General features: G+C 32.1%; 1 protein-coding gene across 1 annotated transcript; it reads right to left on the reverse strand.

Annotated features, from left to right (window-relative positions):
* Positions 1-236: 236 nt before the first annotated feature.
* LOC139524768 (carbohydrate sulfotransferase 8-like) lies at positions 237-8,847 on the reverse strand. Its single transcript, XM_071319834.1, has 3 exons — positions 8,563-8,847; positions 5,174-5,274; positions 237-1,399 (listed from the first exon to the last, which is right to left on the reverse strand). Exons 1-3 carry the CDS (start codon positions 8,651-8,653, stop codon positions 296-298), a joined length of 1,296 nt encoding a protein of 431 aa, XP_071175935.1. The 5' UTR covers positions 8,654-8,847; the 3' UTR covers positions 237-295.
* Between the last annotated feature and the right edge of the window lie 3,969 nt (positions 8,848-12,816).

Raw genomic sequence — 12,816 nt, forward strand, 5'->3', positions numbered from 1 at the left:
CCTTCAACGACACATCAGATAATACAGGACGCTCCATTAAGTAGTAACGTTTATGATACAATATCTAACACAAAAATACATTTGACAGATCATTGATAAATCAACAAAACTGTCAGGATAGGATGTTGCTTTTCTCGAGAGAGTGTTACGGACGGTCATTCTTTTAATTATGTGTACCAGGAACAGACACTAAAATCGTATTATAGGGCATCTGTCAAATTAGCTTCTAGTAAAAATTGTTAATAGACAATTTATTTTACCGGTAAGCGTTCATAAACATGTTACTTGCTAAATTTTAAAACAGATTGAAATATTGAAGACTTTTTTTGTCCGTATATGGTCTGTCAAATATTTTCATAGGCATTGAATCATAATTAAACAATGCACAGTCAGGCTTTAAAAATCGTCGTAATGCGTAAAGATCGGCTGTAGGCACAAGTCTAAAGGCTTCGATTAAAGCTGCGTCTCGCTGTGCTTTCACTTCACTTTTATTTTGTACACTAGAAATAGCATTTTTAACTGCGACAAACAAGTCTTCTTTTGTCATGTGACTTTCAGTATATTCTGCATCGAATGGAAATTGTTTGTGTATCGAGATTAGACCTCTTATCTGCATTTCTCTCCATGTGCGCATAGTAGCATTGTAAAATGAAACACAACGTTCGAGTTTCTCTCTCATATTGAACAATCGTTGACTTTGGAATATTGCTCTGGATTCTGTTGTTTCAGACTCAAAATCACTGAATGTTATGTTTGTTCCGTGTTTGATATTTAAATAATCCAACAGAAACAAAATGTCTTCCTTAAAAAATTCCAATTTCCCGATGAAGTCGTATAAAATCTGACATGGCCGACAGTGTTCGTATAAAGGTGCATAATGACGGTCAAGATTTTGACCCTGTTTTTCGGATTTAATTATATACTTTACAAACTCCGGAAATGAAACATCATGACCGCACGACAAAGAATGATTATTAGCGCCATCCCGAGTTTTTTTAAGCACTGATCGTCCTGACATGTCCCAGTAAACATTGTTAGGTGCAAAAAGTTTATCAACATATCCCGACAGCACTCTAGAATAGGGTTCACGAACAAACATTATCTTGTCAGTATTTTCCATCATTAAATTTAAATCGGACAATTTCCATTCTTTTTTTAAATTGTCTTTCTTATCTTTCGTATGGTTCTGTGACAACTTTCTAAGTAGATCCTTGATGAATTTTGTCCCAACTTTCTGAATTTGGCAGTAAAATAAATTATGTTGTTTGTCGATTAGAATATTAAACTTGAAATCTGAATCCGTAGATTTACCTTTAAAGCCACCAGTGCTGTTCAGACATGTTTGTTGTAAATGATTGAGCCGCTCCTTGTATTTTTCTGTGATTAAACTGCGACGTTTCTGAAATTGAAGAAACCAGAACTATTATTCTCTCTTCGATATTTGAGTCACAGTCAGGATTTTTAGTCTTTTTTTTTCTCTCTTATTTTCTTTTTGTAAATCAAAAGTATTCAACATGAATGATACACCCAAATATAAAAGGACAACATTTATAGATAAAATACATTTAATTGATCTGTGTCTTTTTTGTTTACTTCACCCGTCATTGTCCGTTTAAAGAGCCCTACATGTGTCGGGTAGGGACGTTCCACCTACAAAAACTTCCGCGGCAATGTTTGTATCCTCAAATGGATATGGCAGCATACAATGACTTCGAAATCATTATATCAGAAATCACAGGCTGGAATCTATATTTAAAGGGGAAATACGCATAATAAAGCGAAGTTTTTTTTATAGATTTTTGACAAGAATTCGGCATATGTCTGATACATGTATATATAATTGTTTCACATCTGAAAGTTGACGAACCTTAGTTTGAAATTAAAATTTCTGTATAAATTTGGGGAAAATATTGTACACAAATACTGAACTCCGAAAACAACGAAGACGTACAGAGATGGACAAACAATAACTGTCATCACATGACTTGATACAGACACACATTGTGATATAAAACCAGGATTTAAAGTTTATAAAAAAAGCTGTAAAAATTACAATTTAACTGAGATTTTCTTTAAATGTTCTGAAATAATACATGGCAAATGTCAATCTTAATAGTAAACACATTTTTATATGAAGTTCAGATTGCTAACTTTTAAGAAAATAATTGTGTTTGTTTTAAAAGATTATCCTTAAACCAATACTAATTGTTAATTACGTGGAAGTGTCAATAGTACGAAGAAACTTTTATTCATCAAGATGTTTGTAATGGCAAAATCTAAACAATTCTCGATATTAGTAATCAATTAACTTTTATAAACGTAGATATATTTCCCCCGACTGCTTTCAACAAAACTTAAGCTTTTTTTTAATGGAAAAGAGTATTGAACCCTATGTAACATTTGTTGACTTAAAGAAGATGGCAATTAAATCATATTGCAAAAAGCTCTTCCTTTGAATATATGTAAATAAATTAATAATAATAATATTGAGAAGAAAAGAAGTTAAAAAAAAGTCAGTTCATGTCCTTCAACATTAAAAAAATCATTTGTTAGTTCATCTTTTATCGCCATGGATCTTCATTAGTTGTGACAGATTGTGTTTAATGTCTAAAGTAAACGGACATTTCATAGTTTTCTTGTTTGAATGGTTTTACAAGTCATGTCATGGCCCTTTATATATAGCTTGCTGTTCAGTGTGAGCCAAGGCTCCGTGTTATTAAAGGACGTATTTTGACCTATAATGGTTTACTTTTACAAATTGAAACTTGGATGGAGAGTTGTCTTATTCGTACTCATCTTCTTATATCTATAAATTAAAAAAAGAATAAAACCATGTCGAGGTGAAACAAATAAGGAGATGCATCAACGTGTAAACCTGAACCTTTTCTCTTCTATCGCGCATACATTGGCTAGTATCCTTATTACCTTTGCATCTTTGAAATCTGTAGACTGTTTGCTCAGGCTTCTTTTATAAAGTTCACATGAAAATGTTCACGTGAGCTTTTTAGAATCTTAATTCACGAGAAATCCACTTGTAATATGCGCACTCAGGATTGTATCTTTGTATACTGTAACTGTATCAAGCCAGTATTCAGCACTTATGAATTATCATTGAAATGGTCATAACTATAAATTAACTGTTTACAAAACTTTGCATTTTTGAAATATTAATGCTTTTCTACCTCAGGAATATATTATCTTAGCTTTATTTGGCAAAAGGTTTAGGAATTTGGGGTCCTCAATGCTCTCCAACTTCGTACTTTATTTGGCCTTTTTAACTTTCTGTTATTTGAGCGTAACTGGTTGTAGACCAAATGCGCGTCTGGCGCAAAAACAAAACTTCAATCCTGGTATCTATGGTGAGTTTATTTGTATCCTCGGGTTCATATCCTCGAGCCTCAGACCTAAATTATTGTATATTATATCATCAGGCATGTAAACTTGTTACTAGTATCATCAGGCTTGTATCCTTGTATATTATAACTTGTATCCTCAGGAATGTAACATTGTATTTTGTAACATGTATCATCAGGGCTGTATCCTTGTACCTTGTTACTTGCATCCTCATGCATATATTCTTATGCTTGTATCATTGTATTTTGTAACTTGTATCCTCGGGGTTGTATCCTTGTATTTTGTCGCGTCTATTCTCGGGATTGTATCCTTGTATTTTGTAACTTGTATCCTCGGGTTTACCCTTGTATTTTGTAACTTGTATCCTCGGGTTGTATCCTTGTATTTTGTCACTTCTATCCTCGGGGTTGTATCCTTTTATTTTGTCACTTCTATCCTCGAAATTGTATCCTTGTATTTTATAACTTGTATCCTCGGGATTGCATCCTTATACTTTGTCACGTCTATCCTCGGGGTTGTATCCTTGTATTTTGACACTTCTATCCTCGGAATTTTGTATCTTGAATCCTCATGCTTGTATCCTTGTAATTTGTATATTGTATCCTCATGCTTGTATCCTTGTATTTTTTTTTTTACCTTGAATCCCTATGCTTTATCCTTGTATTTTGTATATTGTATCCTCATGCTTGTATCCTTGTATTTTTTTTTTTACCTTGAATCCTCATGCTTTATCCTTGTATTTTGTATATTGTATCCTCATGCTTATATCCTTGTATTTTTTTTACCTTGAATCCTCATGCTTTATCCTTGTATTTTGTATATTGTATCCTCATGCTTGTATCCTTTTACTTTTTTATCTTGAATCCTCATGCTTTATCCTTGTATTTTGTATATTGTATCCTCATGCTTGTATCCTTGTATTTTTTTTATCTTGAATCCTCATGCTTTATCCTTGTATTTTGTAACTTCTATGATTGTGACTTTTATATTGTATCCTCATGATTGTATACTTGTAACTTGTATCCTGTCAGGCCGGACTGGCCTTAGACGACTTTTGCTAACCTTTGTCTTTCCCTTTTGGTAATTTAGCTCATACCGTTTCTATGTATTTCGTATATACACATTACTCGCTTTGAAATGTTTGGGTATCAAGTAAATCCAGAAAAGCTCATAGGCTGCACAGAGTTTAATCAGTGTATTTTTTATATGAACGGTTTAGTAGAATATGTTCTAAAAGACAACAAAGATAACAGGAATCGGAAAAAATATCGTTCCGTCCAATCAAATCAGCCGACGTGCATCATCAACATCTGTGTCCTCCGAAGAAGAAAAAACAGACACACAAACAACATACAAAAATAACGAATAGCATGGTCAAATGATTGTGACTAGTAGGTACTTTTAATTGGCTGACATAAATCAGAAGATAGTCAATACTAACTTGTATTTCTCAATAAAATTCACATGCATGACTACACGTGCTTCCCATGACAACATGACTACTATCCAAAGGAAAACAAACCAAAATCTTGATATATCTCGTAATTTCATGGTTGTAGCATTTAGATGTAATTATAAGAAATGGATGCTTCTTAGAGTAGTACCTCACTTATTTTGTCGTAAAGGGGTTGGGCTACTATGAAACACTTTTTACAAAATGTGCTTCTGTGAACGCTTGTACACCCTAATAAGATTAAAGGAAAAAGAAGCATTCGAATCTTCAATAATTAACGCACTGTAAACCCTTATTAATTTCTGAGATCAGATTAAATCAGTTACCTTACATAAATGTCAAAATGTTATTTTTCACACAACTCACCAATGAGATTTTTGTTTCTGGTTCTAAGAACAATTGTTCGTCCAATACTTCAGTTTGTTCTGAAAACAGTTGTCCATCCAGTTCACCATAGAAAATGTTATCTAAAATGGAAAAATAGAATTTGAATATTTCATGCAAATTAGAGGATGTAGAGTCAGGTCATTACTTATCTGTGTTTTATTCTCTCCAAAAATAAAGGTTTGCAGACAAAATAAGATCCTCTTTTAAATAAAGCATTTACAGAATTGATAGTTCGTGTTTCAATAACAGTCTAAGAAAGAGATTACTGTATAATGCATTTTGAATTGTGTTCCTTCCTAAAAAGTTTATAATCTTCATTTGAATCGATACATGTTTACAGTCTAATTCAAAGAATTAAATCGAAACATGATAATACCAAATGAAGGTAAATATCTGGTTAAAATTTATCTTGAATTCTATGACTTAGTTATCTTTTATTCTGATCAAACAAAGTTTGCTTCTCAAGTATAATCTATACAAAATCTGACAATTTTGAACCAGTCGCTTGAAAAAAAAGCCCCCGTGAACCATACGTTTCTTAATTTTATTTTCGACAATTACACAATTCTAGTTTCAATTTAGACACTCCTTCATCTTAAACATAAACTTTGCCTGGATGATTTCAACAAACAGACATATTGGTAGCCATTGGTGTGACACACTAAAAATCTTTTGAGATTTATATTTATAACTGAAGCAGCGTGATTTGTCCACCCCGAAAGTAACCCATCCAGTGTAAATGTAGTAGACAGCTTGTTGGTGAGTAATCAGTAATTTCACAAATGTATGAATGGCCATCGTTGCGACTCGGAACGTAAGCTATACTCGATTGCTAATTTATGTATCGTTTGGTCTCTTGTGGAAAGTTGTCTTATTGGCAATCATACCACGCCTTCTTTTTTATTTTATTTTTTTATATATTTGAGATCCCCTAGTCAAACTAACAGACATGCATCCTTTTAGAAGTAGAAAATGTTACTGTGTTACATATTTGTTTTCCTTTCATTATTTTGTACATAAATTAGGCCGTCAGCTTTCTTGCTTAAATCAATGTTTCTTTTGTCAAAACAAACTAGCGTTACTTGTTTTTTGTAATGTTATAAATCACAGTTTATGATCAAACTCAGTAAAGACCCCTTTAAATTGCATTTAATTGATAAATTCAACAGCACTTGATGATATATTTTCGTTAAATAATCAAGGATTTTTATATTTCCTGTCGAAATCGACACTAATTTCTTAAGAAACATGATTTTTAACCATATTTGCCCTTTACACAGAAACTATAATATTTAGAGAATAATGGCAACTCACAAAATTGTTCAACACAACAAGATACGTAGCAGATATTGTCAACTAACACCTGATTGCAGGGAGAGATCCGTTTGCGCCAAAAATGCGTCCTTTTGCGCCACAACTTTTTTTCTCCAATGCTACTTTTGCGCCACCTATTTTAAAATTACATGGTATCATTTGCGCCAAAAATAAAACATACGATTGCGCCAAATAGAAGAAAAATCTTCCCTCCACTTTATTCTGACTTAAAACCGGCAGTTTACACGGCAAATGTTTCCTTTTCTGAAACATACTTTCTTCTTACTGTTGCTGCTTGGGTACATCCTAATTTAATGTATGTAGTAGCTTGTAACTTCACTTTATTGTCCAAAAGACAAACATTGAAAGATGAAATGCATAAAACAGTTCATATTTCCCGTGGAAGGCTTCTGATTGCAGCTATTTTTCCACAATGAAGAATGTTACCAGGTGGGTTTTGTATGCATGTTTGTCAAAGCAAGTGAAAAAGCTAAGTAGCAAAACTGATAAGCAAAATGAGATCTACAAGAAAGCCAATATGACATTAGACTCTTTAAAGAATAAATTGATCTAAAATGACTGTTATGTTTTCCTTTGCTTCAATCATGGAAGTAATATTACTTCCATGCTTCAATTAATTGTCAGGTTTGATACTTTAAATCGTAAAATTGATCACAAATAGAAGATCTACAAAAATGCCAAGAACAAAATTTAAGCATGAATAAAAAAATAAGCAAATAAATATAAATGATTACATAATGACATATTTATCAGGTGTGCGAATCAGGCTCCTGTGAGCATCTTGTTCGAGACTGAAGTAGGTGGTAAATTAAACAAAGAGCATCTGATTCGAGCTTTTAATACAGCGTTTAATTAACATGATAGAATGGTTACAAGTCTATTTAAATTAAAAATTCGTAGGGGTTCCGCGGAACCCAGTGTCTCGCCTACTTTTGCTGTTAATGGCATGCTCAACAAAAATGAGTAAAAGAAAACCTATAAAAATATTCCTCTCGATACTATCTTTTGATTGCAAGAAGCTTCTGTCCAAATTTGGTAAAAATCCAGGATATTTTAAGAAAGTTATTAAATTTTTTAAAAGTTTAACCACAGAGTAAATGTTTTGTTTCTGCATGGGCAGAAAAACTAAGTCCGTTTAAAATACGGAAAAAATGTATTTTTTTTTTTTATTTTAACTAATTTATTTATGGATATTAACTTATGAACATAAACAAGCTTCTGTTCAAGTTTGGTAGAAATCTAGGATAGTTTAAGAAAGTTATTAAAATTTAAAAAAAAATTAACCACAGAGCGAATGTAATGTTTCTGGGCAGAAAAACTAAGTAATTTATAAGTAAAATACGGGAAAATGGAGAAAAAAATTCACAAATTTATTTATGGATACTATCTTTTGATCATAAACAAGCTTCTGTCCATGTTTGGTAGAAATCTAGAATAGTTTAAGAAAGTTATTAAAAAATTTAAAAGTTTAACCACAGCTAGAGCGAATGTTATGTTTCTGGGCAGAAAAACTAAGTCCATTTATAAGTAAAATACGGAAAAATGGGGGGAAAAATTAACAAACTTATTGATGGATACTATCTTATGATCATAAACAAGCTTCTGTCCAAGTTTTGCTACAAATCCAGGATAGTTGAATAAAGTTATTTAAATTTTAAAAACTTTAACCACAGAGTGAATGTAATGTTTCCCGGCAAAAAAAACTAAGTCCATTTACAAGTAAAATACTGAAAAACAGGAATTTCATTTTTACAAAATTTACTTCTGGATACTATCTTATGATCCTAAACAAGCTTCTGTCCAAGTTTGGTAGAAATCCAGCACAGTTTAAGAAAGTTATTAAAATTTCAAAAACTTTAACAACAGAGTGAATATTTGTGGACGCCGCCGACGACGACGACGCCGACGGAAAGTAGGATCGCTTTTATATATGTCTCGCTTTTTAACCGCTTTTTAGACTAAAGTCGAAGGCTCGACAAAAATCACACTTTCTCTCAACTTTTATTCACCATTTAAAAAAAAACCCAGCTTACCTGTGAAATTAGTAATTAATACCAGGATAAGTAAGACAAATAAACATATCCATGTAAAACATAAAGCAAATTTTCTATCCATAATTGTCATTTTTGGAACTGAATTCTGTACTATTGATATTCCCCAACTTCGCCATCTGCTGACTATCTAAATCAAATTCCACATCATCAAAAATATTCACGAGATTATGAATAAAAAAGTATCTTAAGTCTTTATGACAGATAATTTGTTATGGTAAAGAAAATGTTTGAACATTTATTTAAGAAGATTTAATTCGAGATACACACATGTTGTAAATCATGTCATGGCCACTTTTAAAAGTATTTTATTTATTGACAGTGAAAATCAATAAATTCAAAATTAGAGATTAAATCATACCAATATTTGATTTTAGCTCTTTAAATCAAATATTACGAAATAATTAACTAAAATTCAAATGTTTAAATAAAATTAAATTCCTATGTTAATTTTGTTGCCTGTTTTTATAATTTCCAGAGTATTGTATTCATTGCCGGAAAAATGGTAAACACAGTCATTTTAAGTTTTCTGGTTTTGGTACCAAATTTGACTGCACCAGTCACCTTCAGACTTAATTTGATGTGTTTTGTTTGTTTCAAAAATTAAAGGCAGGGTCTGCGCGATCCCGCACGCGAATAAATCCACCTTGATTTTCATTCAAGATAAGAAAGTCGTCTGAAAACTCCGTTAATCGCTCGCTCAAAATTGCAGTAAAGACTTTCCCAAGGCAACTCAGAATTGTTCTTAGTCTATAATTTGTTGGGTCTATTTTGTCATCTTTGTTTTGAAAATCGGTTTAATATTTCCAATCAGCCAACTATCCGACACAACGCCTTATCACACATAAAATTATAGATATTCTGAATATATGTTCTGGACCAATATTACCAGTCCTGTGTATTGATCTGTAATTATCTAACTTTCGATGCTCGAGACATTACTGTTCTAACATAATGCCAGATGTGTAATTTGAGCAAATGTTACCATTTAATGTTAAGTTATTTATTAATCTGTTTATCATATAATTTCAACAAAATCAGATTCATGATTATGATAATATTTATATATCATATATAGCATGAAATTCAAAACAGTGTGGCTGTGGCCATTGATTGACACATTAAATTCATCCATTGACTGGGACAATTTAGGTGAACGTTTGTATGTAACGACCACTGCTCACTATGTACTTTTTAAAGACACTTAAACTATGGGGTCACCAAAGGTTCTCAACACCTTAATAAAGTAATTCGAAAAACTAATCAGAAATAACACGATGTTTTGATTTATATCAATTATATAAATCAAAACATAAAGGTTATTCCTGATTATTTTTTTGAATTATTTTATAATTAAAGGCGTTTAGAAACCTTTGGTGACCCCACAGTTTAAATGTCTATCGTAGGTAGGTCGTGAATAGTGGTCGTTACAGACCACGGCCGACACTCGGCTAACCGAGAGATTGGTCGGTTAATCTATATTGAGTATGCGGCTATATGGGCGATTGGTCTGTTAATCGGGTTGGTTATACGTCTGTTAAGAGTAAAACGCTTAATTTAATGTAAAACTCTATTAAATATACAGATTTTCGGCATGTTATAAGAATCAAATCAAAAAAAGAAAAGTGTCTGACAAAATGATATCTATCATAGAACATTTTGCACTTGTAAAAACATTTCTTAGTCGCACAGTTTTCAGTAAAACTAAAAGGCGTCACGCAGGTATGTAGTATTTATGCTTATACGCATAGCAATTATTTTAATAAAAGGCGAAACAAACAAATTTAGATATCATTTAAAGGACAAAAAATAGTACTGTGGTTCTATAAAATAAATTGACATTAGTAAATATTTCATAATTGTAAAATAACGTGAATAATACCACGTTTTAGTGAAAATTATGGGAATTATGTCTGTTAATGGGTTGGACAATTGAAATTGTGTCAGTTAAGAGTTCTTTTATAGCCACGACAATAATTTTGCTACCTTTATATTTTACCCTTGAAAAATTTAAGAATGAGATGTTCCCGAGTAAACAAAAATGACAATACGGTGCCACAGTATCCTAGAAAGAGCATTTTTATTTTGACTTTCTTTGGATTTTATTGAAGGGCGTGTCACTTCAATATAGCGTGATATGGATTTGGCCTCTGGAATATGCATGAATTTTTTATTGACGTTTTAAATCAGCCTGAATTTTTGTGTGTGTTTGAAGTAGCACATTCTCAATTCCGACTGAAAGTGTCTTTCTAATACAACACAGGGTACATATAACGTGTTCTCGTTCACATATGAACATGATATTTGTCACTGGGCATTAAATCCTAATTCGTCAGCATCATCCAATTGGTTCTTTTCTTCTATTACTTAATCATATGTTGTTTACAAATCACTCTAAAGAAGTAAACGGAAAGGAGCGAATGCAGCTACATTTGGTTATTTTAAGTTTCAATTCATTTTATTCCGTTAAGTTCCTTTCTACTAATTCTTCCACATTTGGATTACTGTTGTTCAGTATGGGGAAACTGTACCAAGTTTTTAGTTGACAGTTTACTAAAATTGCAAACAAGGGCAGCTAGAATTAAACACCAACTTGCACCAAAATATTTATCCAATCTTATTGTGCCTACAAGTAGTAAACAATCGTACAATACTCGACTTTCATCATCGGATAATTTTATTTAAGTTTTCGACTTCGCAATTTCGCGTTTTCGCCATATAGAATATGTATTAAAGGCGAAAACGCTGAAGCGCTAAAACGCAAAATGGCATTAACCTACCACCATAGTTGTCCGCATGTAAACTTCTAGAATTTGTCACCAATATAACTCTTAACAGACCAATTAACAATTCAACAGACCGGGTTTTATACATCCGACCCATTAACAGACCAGGTTTTAAATGACGATTGATTTATGTCACCAAAATACAGATTTTTGTGTAGATTTTTCACACAATGATATCAATATGGTTAACAAACATAATGCCTTTCTTTTTTTCGATGTTTCAAAATATTGAATGCAAGTAAATTTAACCAATGTGTCATTTTGTGTACATTTTATGTGTGTAAAATGTGTATAAATCTTTTGATGAGTAACCCGCCTTTTCATTTTATAGATCGTACATCGAAGCTAGAAAAATATTAATTACACCACTGAATTCAGTACATTGAATTGTTTTGTTTATAGACATGAATACTTTTTATAATGAAAATATATTTAGAAAGTTATACAATGAAACATGCTGAACTTTCAATGATTTTCTCGATAACACCTGATTAACAGACTTTAGCCAACCCAATTAACAGACCAACCGCCGATATAGCCGCATAGTCAATATAGATTAACCGACCAATCTATCGATTAGCCGAGTGTCGGCCGTGCAGACAAACGTTCATGTAAATTGTCCCAGTCAATGGATGAAATTAATGTGTCAATCAATGGCCACAGCCACACTGTTTTGAATTTCATTCTATGTAATGGGACAATCATTTGATTCTGAGATGGGGTCTGGCAGATTTCATAAATAAATATCCTGGCCCCAGTTTAGATTAAAATTAATAATCTTGTCTTATCACACACGAAAAATAAATATTCTGGCCCCAATTTAGATTAAAATTAATAATCTTGTCTTATCACACACGAAAAATAAATATCCTGGCCCCAGTTTAGATTAAAATTAATAATCTTGTCTTATCACACACGAAAAATAAATATTCTGGTCCGATATACATTTTGTAATCATTTACAAAGGTATCCATCATAAACAGAAAATACGGAAAGAAGTTTTATCAGTTGTTGTTTTGAGGGATATACGTAGTGAACGTTGCCCTCTCTTTTTTACCTAAACAAATATAACTTCGTTCATGAAATCTAAAACAAAAAAGAATCGCTAATTTTATCATTTTGGATAATTAAACTCTTTTAGAGGACCATTGATGTATAACCATTTAAACATCAATGGGAGGACCCACTTTCTAATTATATTTCGTATTCTAATGCAACAACGCTTGTACCATTCAATTTGATTGGATAACGTCAAAAATTTTCTTGGCATCAATTGACAATTCGAATGCAACAACGTTTGTAACGTTCATTTTGATTGGATAACGTTACTTTTTACATGGCATCAATTGACAATTGATGCTATGGGACGTACGCGCAAGCGCAGACGGTATTTGACAGATTTTTATTGCACATTTTCACATGGTTTTTTGTCAGTTTCATTAGAATGGAG

The sequence above is a fragment of the Mytilus edulis genome, chromosome 5 (genome assembly GCF_963676685.1).
Source record: "Mytilus edulis chromosome 5, xbMytEdul2.2, whole genome shotgun sequence".
Taxonomy (NCBI): domain Eukaryota; kingdom Metazoa; phylum Mollusca; class Bivalvia; order Mytilida; family Mytilidae; genus Mytilus; species Mytilus edulis.

Excerpts from the sequence above, each read along its gene's own strand:
- LOC139524768 (XM_071319834.1), bottom strand. The coding sequence starts at position 8,653 with ATGACAATTATGGATAGAAAATTTGCTTTATGTTTTACATGGATATGT. Across the intron at positions 5,275-8,562 it reads ATTAATTACTAATTTCACAG|ATAACATTTTCTATGGTGAA; the intron begins GTAAGCTGGGTT and ends TTTCCATTTTAG. Across the intron at positions 1,400-5,173 it reads CAGAAACAAAAATCTCATTG|AAACGTCGCAGTTTAATCAC; the intron begins GTGAGTTGTGTG and ends CTTCAATTTCAG.